Source organism: Mobula hypostoma, chromosome 23 (assembly GCF_963921235.1).
Source record: "Mobula hypostoma chromosome 23, sMobHyp1.1, whole genome shotgun sequence".
Taxonomy (NCBI): Eukaryota; Metazoa; Chordata; class Chondrichthyes; order Myliobatiformes; family Myliobatidae; genus Mobula; species Mobula hypostoma.
Window position 1 is genome coordinate 47034916 of NC_086119.1, and position 20128 is coordinate 47055043.

The 20128-nt window shown below is 45.2% G+C and overlaps 1 protein-coding gene across 1 annotated transcript; it reads right to left on the reverse strand.

Moving 5' to 3' along the window:
* Positions 1 to 7036: 7036 nt before the first annotated feature.
* LOC134336700 (cytochrome P450 2J2-like) lies at positions 7037 to 15372 on the reverse strand. Its single transcript, XM_063031081.1, has 5 exons — positions 15167 to 15372; positions 14291 to 14432; positions 13711 to 13898; positions 7784 to 7925; positions 7037 to 7369 (listed from the first exon to the last, which is right to left on the reverse strand). The coding sequence occupies exons 1-5, from the start codon at positions 15266 to 15268 to the stop codon at positions 7188 to 7190; spliced, it is 756 nt and encodes a 251-aa protein (XP_062887151.1). The 5' UTR covers positions 15269 to 15372; the 3' UTR covers positions 7037 to 7187.
* Between the last annotated feature and the right edge of the window lie 4756 nt (positions 15373 to 20128).

The window sequence follows — 20128 nt, forward strand, 5'->3', positions numbered from 1 at the left end:
TACAGTTGTCTGCAGCAATGAATTCTGGCTAGATTCCTCCTCATCTCTTTTCTAAGGGGATGTCCTTGTATTATGTGCCTGTGCCCACTGGTTCTAGACTCCACCACTATTGGAGAGATCCTCTCGTTATCAATTCTATGTTGGCCTTTCAATATTCGATTAGATCCCCTCATTTCTCTATGACACTGAATTCCACAGATTCACCACCCTCTGGCTAAAAAATTCTCCTCATCTCTGTTGCAATGGGATGTCCTTCTATTCTGAGGCCTTGTCCTCTGGTCCTAGATTTTTCCACTGTTGACTTTCCTTCGTGTCCAACCTATCTGCTCCTTTCAATATTTAGCAGGTTTAAAATGAGATCCCCTTCTCATTCTCATAAAAACTCCAATAGGTAGAGGCCCAGAATCATAAACCTTTGTCATATGTTAATCCTTTCAACCCTGACATTATTCTCCTGAACATCCTCTAGACTCTCTCCGATGCCAGCATATCCTTTCTTCCATTAGGGGTGCAAAACTGCTCATAGTACTCCAAGTGTGGATACACCAATACACGAATGCTTTCACATCCTAGTCCTCTTGAAGTGAATGCTAACATTGCATTTGCTTACCTTACTACCAACTCATCCTGCAAGCTAACTTTTAGAAAATCCTGATGCATAGCAACTAGAACGAATGATCTAGCTAATGATGGCGCCGGTAACTGGCGACCTTGCCCGTGCTCTCCCGAGAGAAATGCCCTCTCCACTCTCCTATACCCGAGAAGCCCTTATAAACCAATTTAGAAAGATAAAGATCAACAACACCCTGGCGAAGGTACTGACCCAGCTGGAGACCACCGCGCCAGAACTGCTTCGTAAACTCCGGACCTCAAATGGACCCGACCAACGAGGAGCACCACGTTCCCGCAGACCCGCGGCCTGCTACTGTGCCGGAGCGCTTGGAGACACGGCCCATACCGACCAGCACCTCTCCGGAGCAGACGACCACACAGAAGTGACGGCGGAGACCGCAAGGTGCCCCAGACGCTTCCCCGGAGCGACCACTGTAAAGCCCCGTTGGTGGCCACCCACAGCTGCCAGAAGCGAGGGCTCCGCCGCCGACCTCGGAAATCGAGCCCGCGGCTCGACTGGAGCGGAGGCCTCCGCAACCGTGACTCGGCTTAAGGACTTGTTTCAGCAAAGATCCCGGCCATCCGGGAATAGGTGTCGGCTTCGGGGCCCGACCCAATCGACAGCCGGGGCCCCCGGCAGCTGGAAGTGGCAGCGGAGCCTCCCCCGTTACTCGGCGCGACCCGGAGCGCACGGACGACGCGATTCCCACGGGAGGCGTCGACCAACATCAAAGAGCTGACACCAACACACTGCATCGATGGAAGCCTGGAAAGATGCACTATTTACCGAGGAAGCGCGGGAAAAGAGCTGGGCTGCTGGTCAGATTGAAGCTGAGGGGCTTCAGGGTCCCTATGCCCAGCATCCTGCTAGCTAATATGCAAGCCATAGAGAACAAGGTGGATGATCTTAAAGGGAGACTCACCTACTCAGGGAGATGCAGAACTGCTGTGTATTCTGTTTCACCGAGACCTGGATCTCCCAGACATCCCACCCTGCAAAAACTCATTTCAGGGAGGTAGCACTCCCACCCCACCGCAACACCATATCCACCCGCCCCCCCGCCGCCCGTCGACATCCAAGGGTGTCTGTAATACTTTGTTTAGTGATTTTGTCTAATCTGTAAACCAAGTTGGGTATATGCAGCAAATGTGACATTAAAATATGTACTTATGTTATATTATATTATCGTGTTTATACTATTACAACTTTAAGTAAGTCTACAGGGAGTTTGGCCTCATCACGTAGGATATCAATAGAGTAGCTCCTTAGCAGCTAGCCAGCTAGTTTAAATAACATTAGCTATGCTGTAATGACAGCTGTTAAACTCACCTCAACATGTCTTTTACATTTTAACCCACCATGGGCAATAGAAAAGTCACTGTTGCAAACAGTGCAGCGAGCAACACTGTCATTATTTTTGAGGTCGACTGTAAAGCCCGCCCACAGAGAAAACTGATAGGTCTGATAGCAGGGGTCCCCAACATTTTTTGCACCGCAGACCGGTTTAATATTGACATTATTCTTGCGGACTGGTCGACCTGGGTGGGGGGTGGGGGGGGTGGTGGGTGTTAATCACGACCGGAATATAGGTGATAAGTCAATAGCATCATAACATCTTAAGTAACGTTTGGATATTAAACACAAAGCGCATATTTTCCCCGTATGAATATATAAAATCATTGCAACACACCCATATCGCTGAATCAGTGCAACAAGACGCTTCCATCGAGGGGTGAGGGGAGACAGCGATAGTCAAAGGGGGTTCCTTATGTCCAGTCTATTCCGCAATTTAGTTTTCATTGCATTCATTGCAGAAAACTCCACTTCGCAGCGATATGATGTTGGAAATGGAAACAACGTTATCAGTGCTTTCGTGGCTATCTCAGGATATTTAGCCTTGACTTTGATCCAGAATGCCAGCAGAGATGTTATGTCAAACATACTTTTCAGCCCGCCATCATTTACAAGCTCGAGGAGTTAATCTTTTTCCCATACTGACATGGATGACACGTGCGTAATGACCTCACGCGCGTTCAAGTTCAACAGTGCGTGACAGGGAATGAGGAAAGGTGCAAATGACTGATATCGTTTCATATCACCAAATCATATTGTTTCCTCATGGCCCGGTGGTTGGGAACCACTCTTAGCATGAAGAGAGACCAATCAGGATGCTCGCTCTCCCTCTCCTTCTCAAAAAAATCTATTTCTGGGATATTGTATATAAATTCCGGGCGTCAGGGAGCCACTATCGATATGCAGGAGACTCCCGGATCTTCCAGGGGAGGTGGGATGTCTGCTGTCCCCTGCCACCCCCGACTGTGCCATCTGACCGGAGGGTTTTTCGATCCATTGGATGTACCTCACGGTGTCTTCGGGCAAGACGAGGGTAGGTGGTGTCTGCCTACTGATCAACACTGAGTGGTGCTCGGACACAGTGGCACTGACAAGATCCTGCAGCCCGGACCTGGAACACCTGTCGGTGAAGTGCCATCCCTACTATCTGCCAGGGGAATTCACCTCGGTCATACTGACAGCGGTCTACAATCCCCCCCAGGCGGATATGGAGTGTGTTCTGAACATACTGTATGCCAACATCAGTGAACTTGAGACCAGGTATCTGGAGGCTTTGCTCATTACAGCCGGGGACTTTAACCAGGCCAACTTCAGAAAGGCACTGCCAAAGTTATATCAACATGTCTCCTGCCCCACTAGGGGCCTGAATATACTTGACCACTGCTACACAGCAGTCAAGGATGCCTACCATTCCGTCCCATGACCTCACTTCGGAAAATCTGACCATCATGCTGTACTCCTCCTCCCGGCTTACAAACAGAAACTGAAGTAGGATGTCACGGTGTCAAAAGTAGTGTCGCGTTGGACGGAGGAAACGGATGAGGTTCTCCGGGACTGCTTTGAATCAGTGGACTGGTTAGTATTCAGGGACTCGGCAGCTAACCTCGATGAGTATGCTTCAGCTGTCACGGACTTTATTTGGAAATGCACGGAGGACTGTGTGTCTCGCAAGATGATCCGGGTATTCCCTAACTGGAAACCGTGGATGAATTATGAGGTCAAGTCCCTTTTAAAGGCTTGAGCTGTGGCTTTTAGGTCCGGGGATACCAGTCGCTACACGGAATCCAGGAGTGAACTCCGGAAAGCCATTAAGGGCGCCTAGAGGCAATATCAAGACAAGTTGGAAGACCAGGCTAATCAGAGGGATGCCAGTAGACTATGGCAGAGTCTAAATGAGATCACTGGGTGCAAAGAAAAGGCTGGGAATATCAATAACTGTGGCGCTTCTCTTTCTGACGAACTAAACATATTCTACGCAAGATTCGAACAGAAGAGGAGTGTCCCGCTCCCTCCGGATGAACTGGACCTGGTGGCATCGAGATTCATCGTCACCGAGGAGGACATTAGAAGGGCCTTCCTGAAGATAAATCCAAGGAAGGCGACGGGCCCAGATGGCGTCCCAGGACGGGATCTCCGGGCCTGTGCAAGCAAGCTAGCTAGAGTGTTTGCTGACATCTTCAGCTGCTCCTTGCTTCAGTCTAAGATCTCCTCGTGTTTTAAGAAGGCAACGATAATCCCAGTGCCGAAGAAGAGCAAGGTGGCATGCCTGAATGACTATTGACCTGTGGCTCTGACATCAATTGCTATGAAGTGCTTCGAGAGATTGGTTATGGCACACATCAACCACAGCCTACCGGTCAACCTTGACGCTTTGCAATTCGCCTACTGGAGCAACAGGTCAGTGGCAGATGTCATCTCTCTGGCCCTACATTCTTCCTTAGAACACCTGGAGAATAAAGACGCATACGTAAGGCTCCTTTTCATTGACTACAGCTCTGTCTTTATTACCATCATTCAAAATAAACTGATTCCTAAGCTCCAGAACCTGGGCCTTAGCACTCAGATCTGCAGCTGGATCTTCAACTTCCTCACAGACAGGACCCAGGCTGTAAAAATAAGGGACAAGCTCTCCTCTACAATCACTCTGAGCACCGGTGCCCCACAAGGCTGTGTACTCAGCCCCCTGCTGTCCTCACTGTACACCCATGATTGTGTAGCCAAGTTTCCATCAAACTCAATAACTCAATATATAAGTTTGCTGATGACACAACAATTGTAGGCTGTATCTCGGGTAATGATGAGTTTGAGTACAGAGAGGAAATTAGGAACCTGGTGGCATGGTGCGAAGACAATAACCTTTCCCTCAACGTCAGCAAGATGAAGGAATTGGTTGTTGACTTCAGAAGGAGTAGCGGACCGCACGACTAAGAACCTGGTGGCATGGTGCGAAGACAATAATCTATCCCTCAACGTCAACAAGATGAAAGGATTGATTGTTGACTTCAGAAGGAGTAGTGGACCGCACGACCCAATTTACATCGGTGGTGCACAAGTGGAACAGGTCAAAAACTTTAAGTTCCTCGGGTCAATATCACAAATGAGCTGACTTGGTCCAAACAAGCAGAGTTCACTGCCAAGAAGGCCCACCAGCGCCTTTACTTTCTGAGAAAACCAAAGAAATTTGGCCAGTCCCCTAAAACCCTCACTTATTTTTATAGATGCACCGTAGAAAGCATTCTTCTTGGGTGCATCACAAGCTGGTATGGAAGTTGTCCCTGTCCAAGACCGAAAGAAGCTGCAGAAGATCGTGAACATGGCGCAGCACATCACAGAAACCAATCTTCTGTCCGTGGAATCACTTTACACCGCACGCTGTCGGAGAAGTGCTGCCAGGATAATCAAGGACACGACCCACCAAGCCAACAGACTTTTTGTCTCTCATCCCTCCGGAGAAGGTTCAGGAGCTTGAAGACTCGTACGGCCAGATTTGGGAACAGCTTCTTTCCAACTGTGATAAGACTGCTGAACGGATCCTGACCCAAATCTGGGCCGTACCCTCTAAATATCCAGACCTGCCTCTTGGTTTTTTTGCACTACCTTACTTCCCATTTTTCTATTTTCTATTTATGATTTATAATTTAAATTTTTAATATTTACTAATTTTAGCTACTTTTAATTTTTTTTTATATTTAATATTTGTAACCCAGGGAGTGTGAAGTGCAGATTCGAATATCGCTGTGATGATTATGCGTTCTAGTACTAATTGTTTGCTGACAATAAAGTATAAATTATAAAGTATAATGGCTGCTCAGAACACTCAACAAACGCAAATCCTGCTTCACCATTAGCAGAAAGTAGGACCATCTTCAGAGTGTTTTCTTTTCCATCAAATCTTAGTAGATGGTTCCTGTTGAAGCAGAGTTTGGTTGCTGGAAGCTGTGGGGTCTTGCTCTGGAACACCACCCAAAACGTAACCATGAAAGTACGTTAGGAATACTGTGCATCAGTAAGGATTTCACACTTAAACAAATATTGACTACCTTGTTCACTTTATAGTTAAAGAGTATCCCTCCTTGTTTCTTCTGTATAAATTATATCTTGTGATGATAATGCATGTGCCCATTCTGAAGTCAAGACCTTAGGTCTCATAGAAGTCAACCAGCACCCTCATGTCAGGGAGATTATACTGTATCATTCTATAATGCAAAGAATAATTAACTACTTTATCTCTTTTCTGAAGGAGTTTGGCTGTCACTAATTACTCATTTGAGTGATGAGATCCCCCTCCAACTAATGAAGACATGGTTTCAGCTACAAAAAAGATTAAACAAGCAGAACACATTTATTTTGAGGAGTAATTGTAATAGAGATTAGGATCTATAAAGGATTTCCAAACTTAAGCATAATTCTTCACAAACTAGATGAGTTGCAGATGAAAAAGTTGTCTGTTGATGAAAGACGGGTCTGCAAAGAGATCCCTGTCAGATCCATGATGAGGAACGTCGATACTCTTTCACGTTTGTAACCCCACTCCTTTGCTACCTTCTAATGTTTATATCGGTGTTTTTCTTGCCTGTCGTCTAGTGATGCCCACATCCACATTTGATAATTTCACAACTACATTGATCAGATCGGACTGTAGGAGCCTCAGTTTAACATAAACAACAACAGGGAAACATGGTATTGAAGTGGTCAGCACGATGCTATCGCAGCTCGGGATGTTCTGGAGTTTGGACCTCATTTCCGGCCCCTTTCTGTAAGGAATCGCTGTATGTGCTCCCCCGTGGAAAGTGTGGGTTTTCTCCAGATCCAAAGACATATCCTGTTGGGTAGGGTAATCGGTTATTGTAAATGTGGTTAGGTTGGGGATAATTGGGTTTGTCGCGGGTTGCTGTGGATTGAATGGCTGGAAAGGCCTACTCCATGCTGTATCCATAAATAAGTAGTTTCTTCTGATTAGGTCATAGTCCCAATTGATTCAATGATAGGTTTCCTAACCTTGGACAGGATTGTTTCTCAAGAGGACTGGTAAATTAGTACTAGTTAAAGATGAACAATAAATATCTTATTTTCAATATTTTTATTAGTTTCTACATAAAAGAATACAGAGTACAAGAAAGTATATATAAAGGTCGATAAAAACAACTACCAAATACATTATATCTATTCAAAAAGCCAAAAAGCAAAAAGCCTCCTGAGCCCAGATGGTGAATACCTATCCCTATCTGGCTTTAGCACGGAGCCGATAGGGCAGTGGGCAGAGGGTAATTCCGAACTGCGCTTCCTTGTAGCTTGGTCTTGCCTCATTTTCCGGGAGAAACAACGTGAATCTTTGGAGAATGGATGTGAAGAAGATGAAGAGCTCTGTCTTTGCCAGCTGCTCCCCCAGACACACACGATGACCTGTAGGGTGAAGGGCAAGAGAGGTTAGTATCACAGAAAAAAGACTGAAAATCACTGCAGGGTCACACTGAACAACAGTGACGACCTATATAGTCTCGAAGTCCTAATATAATTTGCCTTATCCAACACCATCTCATCTCTTAGAGAGGTAGTACACTTCCAGACTTTATCAAAGTTAAACGAATGTTTATTCTATTCATTGTAATTAGTTAATGCAGGGTTCTCTTTCAGCGCTGGTGTGGTGGGAAAGGGTTTTGGGAGTTAACTTAAATTTTGAAGTTAATAAAGAGAATGCTACAAATGCAGGAATCAGCCAGCAGCGTCCCTCTCCAGAGCATGGGAGATGAAGGTTGGATATCCACAACCACAGCTCCAAACTTTGGTACATTTAATGATCCACAAACCCTACATTACCTGCCGAGAATGGGATGAAGGCCTCTGGCTTCACAAACTTCCCGTCAGAATCGAGGAAGTGTCCTGGATTAAACTGATGTGGAGTCAACCAAATATCTTCATCAAGCAAGGCAGAGGAAATGTTTGGAATGATCATTGTTCCCTAAAGATTAATCAAAGAGATACATTAGGGAAATATTAGAAACAGACCCACAGAGCAATGAAGTGAATTATATTCTGGTCTTTGGACTGAGAGCTATGGCTTGTAGCCCAATGATTGTAAGTCATCATAGACAGAAGATAGTCAATCTAATTCTGCAATACACTTCACCTTTACCGCTACCACAAACTTAGGGTGCATTAGCAATGCTTTGAGAGGTTCGTTGGCTCAAAGTGAATAAAGCAATCTTCACTCAATGCCTCTCATCATCTTATACACCTCTATCAGGTCACCTCTCATCCTCCGTCACTCGAAGCAAAAAGGGCCTAGTTTATTCAACCTATTCTCATAAGGCATGCTCCCCAATCCAGGCAGAATCCTTGTAAATCTCCTCGGCACCCTTTCTATGGTTTCCACATCCATCCTATGGTGAGGAGACCAGAAGTGACCACAGTACTCCAAGTGTGGTCTGACCATAGTCCTATATAGCTGCAACATTACCTCTCGGCTCCTAAACTCAATCCCACGATTGATGAATGTCAATGCTCCATATGCTTTCTTAACCACAGAGTCAACCTGCACAGCAGCTTTGAGTGTCCTATTGACTCAGACCGCAAGATCCCTCTGATCCTCCATAGTGCCAAGGGTCTTACCATTAATACTATATTCTGTCATCACATCTGACCTACCAAAATGAACCACCTCACACTTATCTGGATTGAACTCCATCTGCCACTTCTCAGCCGATTTTTGCATCTTATCAATGACCCGCTGTAATCTCTGACAGCCCTCCACACTATCCACAACACCTCCAACCTTTGTGTCATCAGCAAATTTACTAACCCATCCCTGCACTACTTCATCCAGGTCATTTATAAAAATCATGAAAAGTAGGGGTCCCAGAACAGATCCCGGAGGCACACCACTGGTGACCGACCTCCATGCAGAATATAACCCTTCAACAACCACTCTTTGCCTTCTGTGGGCAAACAAGTTCTGAATCCACAAAGCAATTGCCCCTTGGATCCCATGCCTCCTTACTTTCTCAATAAGCCTTGCATAGGGTACCTTGTCAAATACCTTGCTGAAATCCATATACATTACATCTACTGTTCTACCTTCATCAATGTGTTTAGTCACATCCTCAAAAAATTTAATGAGGCTCGTAAGGCATGACCTGCCTTTCACAAAGACATGCTAACTATTCCTAATCATATTATGCCTCTCCAAATGTTCATAAATCCTGCCTCTCAGGATCTTCTCCATCAACTTACCAACCACTGAAGTAAGATTCAATGGTCTATAATTTCCTGGGCTATCTCTACTTCCTTTCTTGAATAAGGGAACAACATCCGCAACCCTCCAATCCTCCGGAACCTCTCCCATTCCCATTGATGATGCAAAGGTCATTGCCAGAGGCTCAGCAATCTCCTCCGTCACCTCCCACAGTAGCCTGGGGTACATCTCATCCGGTCCCAGTGATTTATCCAACTTGATGCTTTCCAAAAGCTCCTGCACATCCTCTTTCTTAATATCTACATTCTCAAGCTTTTCAGTCCACTGCAAATCATCCCTACAATCACCAAGATCCTTTCCTGTAGTGAATGCTGAAGCAAAGTATTCATTAAATACCTCTGCTATCTCCTCCAGTTCCATACACACTTTTCCACAGTCGTACTCGGTTGGTCCAATTCTCTCACGTCTCATCCACTTGCTCTTAACATACTTGTGGAATGCCTTGAGGTTTTCCTTAATCCTGTCCATCAAGGCCTTCACATGGCCCCTTCTGGCTCTCCTAATTTCTTTTCTGAGCTCCTTCCTGCTTGCCTTATAATCTTCTAGCTCTCTATCATTACCTAGCTTTTTGAACCTTTCATAAGCTCTTCTTTTCTTCTTGACTAAATTTACAACAGCCTTTGTAGACCATGGTCCCTGTACCCTACCATACTTTCCCTGTCTCATTGGAACATACCTATGCAGAACTCCACACAAATATCCCCTGAACATTTGCCACATTTCTGCCGTACATTTCCCTGAGAACATCTGTTTCTAATTTATGCTTCCAAGTTCCTGCCTGACAGCCTCATAGTTCCCCTTACTCCAATTAAACGTTTTCCTAAATTGTCTGTTTCTATCCCTCTCCAACGCTATAGTAAAGGAGATAGAATTGTGATCACTATCTCCAAAATGCTCTCCCACTGAGAGATCTGACTCCTGACCAGGTTCATTTCCTAATACCAGATCAAGTACAGCCTCTCCTCTTGTAGGCTTATCTACATATTGTGTCAAGAAACCTTCTTGAATGCACCTAACAAACTCCACCCCATCTAATCCCCTCGCTTTAGGAACACGCCAATCGATATTTGGGAAATTAAAATCTCCCACCACGACAACCCTGTTATTATTACACCTTTCCAGGATCTGTCTCCTTATCTGCTCCTCGATTTCCCTGTTACTATTGGGTGGTGTATAAAAAACACCCAGTAGAGTTATCGACCCCTTCCTGTTCCTAACTTCCACCAACAGAGACTCAGTAGACAATCCCTCCATGTCTTCCTCCTTTTCTATGGCCGTGTCACTATCTCTAATCAACAGTACCAAACCCCATCTCATTTGCCTCCCTCCCTGTTCTTCCTGAAACATCTAAAGCCTGGCACTCGAAGTAACCATTCCTGCCCCTGCACCATCCAAGTCTCTGTAATGGCCACACCATCATAGCTCCAAGTACTGATCCATGCTCTAAGCTCATCCGCTTTGTTCGTAATACTCCTTGCATTAAAATACACATCTCAAACCATCGAAATGAGAGCATCCCTTCTCTATCACCTGCCTATCCTCTCTCTTGCACTGTCTCCAAGCTTTCTCTATTTGTGAGCCAACCGCCTCTTCCTTCATCTCTTCAGTTTGTTCCCACCATCCCCACTCCCCCAGAAATCCTAGTTTAAACTCGCCCCAATAGCCTTAGAAAATCTCCCTGTAAGGTTATTGGTCCCCCTGGGATTCAAGTTCAACCCATCCTTTTTGTACAGGTCACTCCTGCCCCAAAAGGGATCCCAATGATTCAGAAATCTGTATCCCTGCCCCCTGCTCCAATCCCTCAGCCATGTATCTATCCTCCACTTCACTCTGTTCATATACTCACTGTCACGTGGCACAGGCAGTAATCCTGAGATGACTACCGTGTGGTCCTGCTTCTCAACTTCCTTCCTAACTCCCTGTCATCTGCTTTCAGGACCTCCTCCATTTTCCTGCCTATGTTGTTTGTACCAATCTGTACCACGACCTCTGGCTGTTCTCCTTCCCACTTCAGGATACCTTGGACACAATCAGAAACATCCTGGACTCTGGTGTTTCTTTCCTGTGTCCACAGAATCGCCTGTCTGATCCCTTAACTATAGAGTCCCCTATCACTGCTGCCATCCCTTTCGTTTCCTTACTCTTCTGAGCCACAACGCCAGACTTTGTGCCAGAGGTGCAGCCACTGTTGCTTCTCCTGGGTGCAGATGTGGTGTCCGGGAGGCTGGGCGTCTCCTGGACCTCCCAGATCTGACACCGAGCACAAAAAACCGGCCTCACGCACATACTTCTTATCTGTATTCTGCTCAGGCAATCTACCTAACCTCAAACTGTTATCATCTAAGCCCCATTGAGCCAAAGCCTTCCTACTCCATCGCATGCTCCTCTGACACCCGCTCTATCAGTCTGTCTCCTTTTAAACTCTTCTTGCTGTTCTCACTGGCTGGAGGAGAAGTGGGGTTCCTATCTAAACAGGGTAGGAGAAATGAGATCAGTACACCAGCTGGGGAAAGAGAAAGTTGTACATGATCCAGTGGGAGAAAATGGGATTTCCAGTAAGCAAGTGCGAGATCCAGAATAAAATATGGAATAAAAATGTTTATCGCTGAACATAAGAATGCAAGAAAATAGGAGCAGGAGTAGGTCACTCACCCCCTCAAGCCTTCTCTGCCATTCAGCTTCATTGTGACAGATCTACCCCAGGTTTTATCTCATCTCCTGTACAAATTCCTTGATTATCTCGATTATTTCCAAATTTATCTCTCCCCAACTGAAAGTGAGCACTGGAATCTGTCCAACAAACCTTTGTTTGTTCTCCAAAAATCCATTTCTGGGGATTAAATTCCATCTACCATTCTTTGCCCACCTTACCAACTCATCAGCCTGATGTGGTGATGTGTGAAGCTGCTGTATAGTCATAGTCATACTTTATTGATCCTGGGGGAAATTTGTTTTCATTACAGTTGCACCATAAATAATTAAATAGTAATAAAACCATAAATAGTTAAATAGTAATATGTAAATTATGCCAGGAAATAAGTCCAGGACCAGCCTATTGGCTCAGGGTGTCTGACCCTCCAAGGGAGGAGTTGTAAAGTTTGATGGCCACAGGCAGGAATGACTTCCTATGATGCTCTGTGCTGCATCTCGGTGGAATGAGTCTCTGGCTGAATGTACTCCTGTGCCCAACCAGTACATTATGTAGTGGATGGGAGACATTGTCCAAGATGGCATGTAACTTGGACAGCATCCTCTTTTCAGACACCACCGTCAGAGAGTCCAGTTCCATCCCCACAACATCACTGGCCTTACAAATGAGTTTGTTGATTCTGTTGGTGTCTGCTACCCTCAGCCTGCTGCCCCAGCACACAACAGCAAACATGATCGCACTGGCCACCACAGACTCGTAGAACATCCTCAGCATCGAACGGCAGATGTTAAAGGACCTCAGTCTCCTCAGGAAATAGAGGCGGCTCTGACTTTTCTTATAGACAGCCTCAGTGTTCTTTGACCAGTCCAGTTTATTGTCAATTCATATCCCCAGGTATTTGTAAACCTCCACCATGTCCACACTGACCCCCTGGATGGAAACAGAGGTCACTGGTACCTTAGCTCTCCCCAGGTCTACCAGCAGCTCCTTAGTCTTTTTCACTATAAGCTGCAGACAATTCTGCTCACACTATGTGACAAAGTTTCCTACCGTAGCCCTGTATTCAGTCTTATTTCCCTTGCTGATGCATCCAACTATGGCAGAGTCATCAGAAAACTTCTGAAGATGACAAGACTCTGTGTAGTAGTTGAAGTCTGAGGTGTAAATGGTGAAGAGAAAGGGAGACAAGACAGGTGAGGGAGGAGGGTTTAAGGGGATCTGAAGGGGACATTTATCACCCTGTTGTAGTATCTGGAATGAACTGCCAGAGGCTGGAACTCGAATGACATTTGAGAGACATTTTGCCAGTTACTTGAACAGATAGGATTAGTGGGATATGGCTTTCGTGTAGCCTCATTATTTTCTTTTGCATTTATATATTTCGTAAGTTGTAGTATCGTTTATGCCTTGTCCTGTCACTAAACAACACATTTCACAGCATACGTCAGTGATTAAAGACCTTAAACTGAAATACCTCTCCCACACGGCTGACCCTTCCCGTCACTATGTATGGCTGTTGTGTCTGCTTACTGGGAAAGTGTCCTTGAGGGCTGATACTCTCCTGTGGTTGATGTATAGCAGAGTGGATATCATTCCTCTTAGTGCGTTGTGTGCCTTGTGAAATAGTTCACATTTTACTGCATAGTTCTGGGTGAACCATGCACAGATACCTTTCAGGTACTTCACAATAACCTCACAATTGCTTGTAAAAAGTCCTGTGGGCATTATTTCCCACTTAGCACACCAAAAACATCTGAAGCCCAATTTTTAGATAACTGCTTTCCATCATTCAGAGTATTGAAGGTCAGAAAGGGAACGATAAAGTTTAACTCCAGATTGTACCTTCGGGATGGTGTATCCCATGACCGTGGTATCTCTGTACGCTTCATGCGGCAGTGAGATTGGAACAATATTCCCTAAGCGTTGTGTTTCATGGATAACCGCGTTTGTGAATGGCATTTCCTCCCGGTCTTCCAATCTTGGCCTTCTACCCTTCCCAATCACTCTGTCAATCTCCTCGTGAACCCGAGCTGCAGGAACAAATCAAGAACAGATTTCAAGCTTTGAAAGGAGGAACTCATGTTTTATTCATATGTTTCATCCACTCAAAAATCCTAACGTGTCTTATTACAAAACGAAACTTTGGCAATGTGGTCACTGTTGTATGTTAGGAAGTACAGCAACCGAACGAATAATAACAAAGTCCTAGAAACACCAGACTGTTAGTGTTTAACAAAGGGGTTTCATTAATTTAGAGATTCAAATCCTGTTGCTAATATTTGGATCTTTAGCCAGAAAATTAATAGTTTTACTAATAACATTCTTCACCCTCTCCCGATACTGTTACACTCATTCTTCACACCTTCCATTCACACCAATGCACAGCTGGTGAAGGGGCTGGCAGAGACATTGTTATACTTACACTGCACATCTGGATGTAACACCATGAACAGCAAGCCCCAGTTTATGGTGGTGGACGTGGTCTCTGTACCTGCAGCAAAGAGGCCTAGTAATGACGTAATCATCTTGTCCTCCAGGAAACTTGTGTTCGGTGTGTTCCTCATCTGAGATGCAGTTAGGGAAAGTAGTGTTAATGTATAGAACTGAAGGATTATTTTGTAGGAATAGTGCTGAAGTCAGGCAGTCTGCTTTAAAGAGTATAACATTCCGGTGAGGTGTCAATGAACATTCAGTTCTGGTCAGGAATTTCTAGGAAAGGAAGGCCAGAGCTACAAGGAGAGATTGGATAGGCTTGCTAGATAACAGGATGCTGAGGGGTGATATTATAGAGGTTTATCAGGGGCATTGATAAGGTGGATAGTCGCAGTGTTTCCCCCAGAGTTAGGAGCATAGAACTAGGGGACATTGGTTTAAAATGAGAGGGGAAGGATTTACAAGAGAATTTCCACAGAAGGGATAGTGAGAATATGGAACAAGCTGCCAGAGGAAATGGTAGAGGTGGGTGCAATTATAACATTATTTGGCGAGGTACAGGGAAGGAAAGGAATAAAAGGATTGGGATTAGCAGAGTTGTGCATTTTGATCAGAATGGGAAGGACTCTGTGAAAGGTGTGAAAGTCCTGGAGAGCTCACAAGAAGGATTTATTGAGGGTTTTCAGCCATGAGTTTAGACAAGTGAGAACCTGAGGAAAGTTGATGTGGTCTTGCTACCTAAACCAGTACTGATTGTGGGATTCTACAGTAACATTTCCTACTAAGGACCCAACAACATGAGAAAGGTGGGAAATACAAGGACACAAATCACTGCCTCTCGGATGCTTCAGTAATCACCACCTACCTTCTCCTGTTGTGTTAAGAAAGCATCAATAAAGTCCCTGGTATAATTTGGATCCCATGATTCCTTATGACTTGTGATTATTTCTTGCAAAAATTGAGCCATTTTGCGCTGATTTTGAAATATTTTGTTTTGCGGTCCTGGAAGGTAATACAGGAAGGGGAATGCATTCACCAACTGCAACGGAAACAGATTTAGAAATTAAATACATCCTCTTCAGTTCTCCGACTTTTCTTAAAATAAAGAACGGAGATTTCAATGTTGACAGGAAAACAGAAGCAAGGCAGAGTCAGATGGGCTGGATTGGTGAAGCCAGATCCAATAATCCATCTGAGTATTTGGAAAACCCAAACACGAGGAATTATGCAGATTCTGGAAATTCAAGCAACACACATCAAAGTTGCTGGTGAATGCAGCAGGCCGGGCAGCATCTCTAGGAAGACGTACAGTCCATGTTTCGGGCTGAGACCCTTCGTCAGGACTAACTGACGGAAGAACTAGTAAGAGATTTGAAAGTGGGAGGGAGAGGGGGAGATCCAAAATGATAAGAGAAGACAGGAGGGGGAGGGAAGGAACCAAGAGCTGGACAGGTGATAGGCAAAAGGGATATGAGAGAATTATGGGACAGGAGGCACAGGGAGAAGGAAAAGGGGGAGGGGGGAAAACCCCAGAGGTTGGGCAAGGGGTATAGTCAGAGGGACAGAGGGAGAAAAAGGAGAGAGAGAGAAAGAATGTGTGTATATAAATAAATAACGGATGGAGTACGAGGGGGAGGTGGGGCATTAAAAGACTTCTCCAATTTCCGCTAATGCCCCACCTCCCCCTCGTACCCCATCTGTTATTTATTTATATAGACGTCTCTAACTTCCAGGATGTTGGGGATAAATTTGTCCTGGTGAGGAATATGAAGAATGGTAGGGTGAAGGAACCATGGGTGACAAGTGAGGTGGAAAATTTAGTCAGGTGGAAGAAGGCAGCATACATGAGGTTTAGGAAACAAGGATCAGATGGGTCTATTGAGGAATGTAGGGTAGCAAGAAAGGAGCTTAAGAAGGGGCTGAGAAGAGCAAGAAGGGGGCATAAAAAGGCCTTGGCGAGTAGGGTAAAGGAAAACCCCAAGGCATTCTTCAATTATATGAAGAGAAAAAGGATGACAGGAGTGAAGGTAGGACCAATTAGAGATAAAGGTGGGAAGATGTGCCTGGACGCTGTGGAAGTGAGTGAGGTCCTCAATGAATACTTCTCCTCGGTATTCACCAATTTGAAGGGAACTTGATGATGGTGAGGAGAATATGAGTGAGGTTGATGTTTTGGAGCATGTTGATATTAAGGGAGAGGAGGTGTTGGAGTTGTTAAAATACATTAGGACGGATAAGTCCCCGGGGCCCAACGGAATATTCCCCAGGCTGCTCCACGAGGTGAGGGAAGAGATTGCTGAGCCTCTGGTTAGGGTCTTTATGTCCTTGTTGTCCAAGGGAATGGTACCAGAGGATTGGAGGGAGATGAATGTTGTCCCCTTGTAGTAGTAGGGATAGTCGGGGTAATTATAGACCGGTAAGCCTTACGTCTGTGGTGGGAAAGCTGTCGGAAAAGATTCTTAGAGATAGGATCTCTGGGCATTTAGAGAATCATGGTCTGATCAGGGACAGTCAGCAAGGCTTTGTGAAGGGCAGATCGTGTTTTACAAGCCTGATAGAGTTCTTTGAGGAGGTGACCAGGCACATAGATGAGGGTAGTGCAGTGGATGTGATCTATACAGATTTTAGTAAGGCATTTGACAAGATTCCACATGGTAGGCTTATTCAGAAAGTCAGAAGGCATGGGATCCAAGAAAGTTTGGCCAGGTGGATTCAGAATTGGTTTGCCTGCAGAAGGCAGAGGGAGTACATTCAGATTGGAGGATTGTGACTAGTGGTGTCCCACAAGGATCTGTTCTGGTACCTCTACTTTTCGTGATTTTTATTAATGACCTGGATGTGGGGGTTGGCAAGTTTGCAGATGACACAAAGGTTGGTGGTGTTATAGATAGTGTAGAGGATTGTCAAAGATTGCAGAGAGAAATTGATAGGATGCAGAAGTGGGCTAGGAAGAGGCAGATGGAGTTCAACCCGGAGAAGTGTGAGGTGGTACACTTTGGAAGGATAAACTCCAAGGCAGAGTACGAAGTAAATGGCACGATACTTGGTAGTGTGGAGGAGCAGAGGGATCTCGGGGTACATGTCCACAGATCCCTGAATGTTGCCTCACAGGTGGATAGGGTAGTTAAGAAAGCTTATGGGGTGTTAGCTTTCATAAGGAGAGGGATAGTGTTTAAGAGTCGTGATGTAATGATGCAGCTCTATAAAACTCTGGTTAGGCCACACTTGGGAGTACTGTGTCCAGTTCTGGTCGTCTCACTATAGGAAGGACGTGGAAGCATTGGAAAGGGTACAGAGGAGATTTACCAGGATGCTGCCTGGTTTAGAGAGTATGCATTATGATCAGAGATTAAGGGAGCTAGGGCTTTACTCTTTGGAGAGAAGGACGATGAGAGGAGACGTGATAGAGGTATACAAGATTATAAGAGGAATAGATAGAGTGGATAGCCAGCGCCTCTTCCCCAGGGCACCACTGCTCAATACAAGAGGACATGGCTTTAAGGTAAGGGGTGGGAAGTTCAAGGGGGATATTAGAGTAAGGTTTTTTAACTCAGAGAGTGGTTGGTGTGTGGAATGCACTGCCTGAGTCAGTGGTGGAGGCAGATACACGAGTGAAGTTTAAGAGACTACTAGACAGGTATATGGAGGACTTTAAGGTGGGGCTTATATGGGAGGCAGGGTTTGAGGGTCAGCACAATATTGTAGGCTGAAGGGCCTGTACTGTGCTGTACTATTGCGTAAGTAATGAAGGCAAGTGGCCTACAACAGCAACTATCACATGTCAGTGGCAGCAGTACTTTCTTTATCTGGGGCAGAATCATTTCCTGATTTTGTCCTGCACGCCACTATCTGGACGGGATTCTACCTGGACTGCTTTCACTGGAGCATCAGAGGCTGTGAGGAGAACTGACTGAAGTTTATAAAATTATGAGCAGATAAGACAGTGAGTTGGTTTACCCAGGGTAAAAATGTTGAAGGGCAGGTATCCAAGGTGAGAGGGGGAAAAGTTTAAAGGAGATGTGCAGGATATGTTTAGTTTACAATGAGTGGTGGGGGCCTGGAATGTACTGTTGGAACGGGGTGGTGGTGGAAGTAGACATGAGAGAACCATTGATGCTTTTTGAATGAGGCCTTTGTTGGTTGGAGTTGAACATGGATTTTGTGTCCCAGCTCTCTGACAACAGTCTCGATACACAAGCCAACTCAGTACGATACGATTAGCAAGCTGCGACCCGTGCAGCAGACTCCCCCTCTCCACGCAGCTGGAGAATCCAAAGGAATGGAAGAGACCGACAACAGTTTGTCACCAGCAGCAACAAAGGAGTTGCTAGTCAACGTTGACCTCAAAGTAAGACTGTGTTTGGGACTCCAGCTCGGGATTTTACCTCAGGGTTTACTCCCAAAGCCTTTCCCATAAGTGCATATAGTTTCAAGGCCACAGGGGTTTGAGGTCAGAGTTTTCTTTCTCCTTGATGAGCTGCCAACCACGGTTGACAAGCTCCATCCGCCTGAAGTGATTGGTTTTAAGGCATCAGTAGTTTGCATTGGCCCCTTCTCCTGACTGTAGAAATTATTCTGTTAGGCTTAGTAACTAAGCCACACGTAAAGACCAGGAGCTGGACTTGGTTGTCAGGGGCTATCTGAGATGCACGCCACTGGGAGCATTTAATAGGTAGTGGAGTTCATCCCCACTGCTCCCTCCCCACAACTCCGGCTATGACAATCTCAAAGAACCTTTGAGGAAAGCTTTTAGATAGGCACATGAATTTGCAGAGAATAGAATGATATAGGTCTGAAGAGATTTGTCATCATACTTGGCACAAACATTATGGCCAAAGGATCTGTTCCTTTGCCATACGTTTCAAAGTGTTGGATGTGTGCCAAACAACCTGTTCTCCTCTTTCGATGGATGCCAGTTTGGAAGATAGCTCGCATGCTTGTAGTGCAGGGATCTTTTGAAGGCCGAACCGGAGGGAAGATCACGCCAGAATAATTTGTTTTACCACTATCCTTCCCACCCCAACACCTTCAGGACACAGTAATGCATTTCTTCATTCCCCTGAGCTGTGAGCAGCACAAGTACAAGGACTGAGAGTCTCTTTACTCAGATACCCAATTCTAACCCTGTTGTCTTTCCCTGAAGGAATTCCTTCCTGACATCTGCTCTATTTTCACCACATGACAATATTTCACAAGATATTTGTCCGCAAAATTTTGAAAACTCAATGTAAAACCTGCAGATGCAAGACATGTGAAGTAAGAACAGAAAATGCTGGAAACATTCAGCAGCCGGGGTACTTACAGAAAAGTAGACTTTGTGCTACAGCTTAGAATTGCGAAAGACAGAAAACAAGTTAATTTTAAATGGCAGATTGCAGAAATGATGTGTGTACTGGTGGATCAATCGGGCTAAAGGAATAAGATGAACTTGTGAACTGATGGTTTTATTGACTGTCAACGAAGCCAACTGATCACCGAGGATGGAGAGAGACAGAGGGAGGAACATGTGCAAGTAGGAAATATCCAGCGAATCAGACAGTGTTAGTGGTGTCAGAGAGAGAAAAATCATAAGTTTAGTCTTCCATTCTGAACAATCTGTCTGTGGCCTCCAACACTGATACATCAGCTTAAGGAATATCATGTCAGCTTCCATCCAGACCTGTTCCTACCTTCTGGACCCAACATCAAGGACAACAGTTTCAGATAACTTGGCTTCTTTTGGTGGGCTCAGCTGCAGGTTGTCCACCTGCATTAATAACTCAGTTCTTCTCTCTCCACTACTACAGACTGATGGAAACTTGCAGCTGACTAATACGGCAGTAGCCCA

Excerpts from the sequence above, each read along its gene's own strand:
- LOC134336700 (XM_063031081.1), bottom strand. The coding sequence starts at position 15,268 with ATGGCTCAATTTTTGCAAGAAATAATCACAAGTCATAAGGAATCATGG. Across the intron at positions 13,899-14,290 it reads GTTACATCCAGATGTGCAGT|CTCGGGTTCACGAGGAGATT; the intron begins GTAAGTATAACA and ends TTGTTCCTGCAG. Across the intron at positions 7,370-7,783 it reads CTTCATCCCATTCTCGGCAG|GTCATCGTGTGTGTCTGGGG; the intron begins GTAATGTAGGGT and ends TTCACCCTACAG.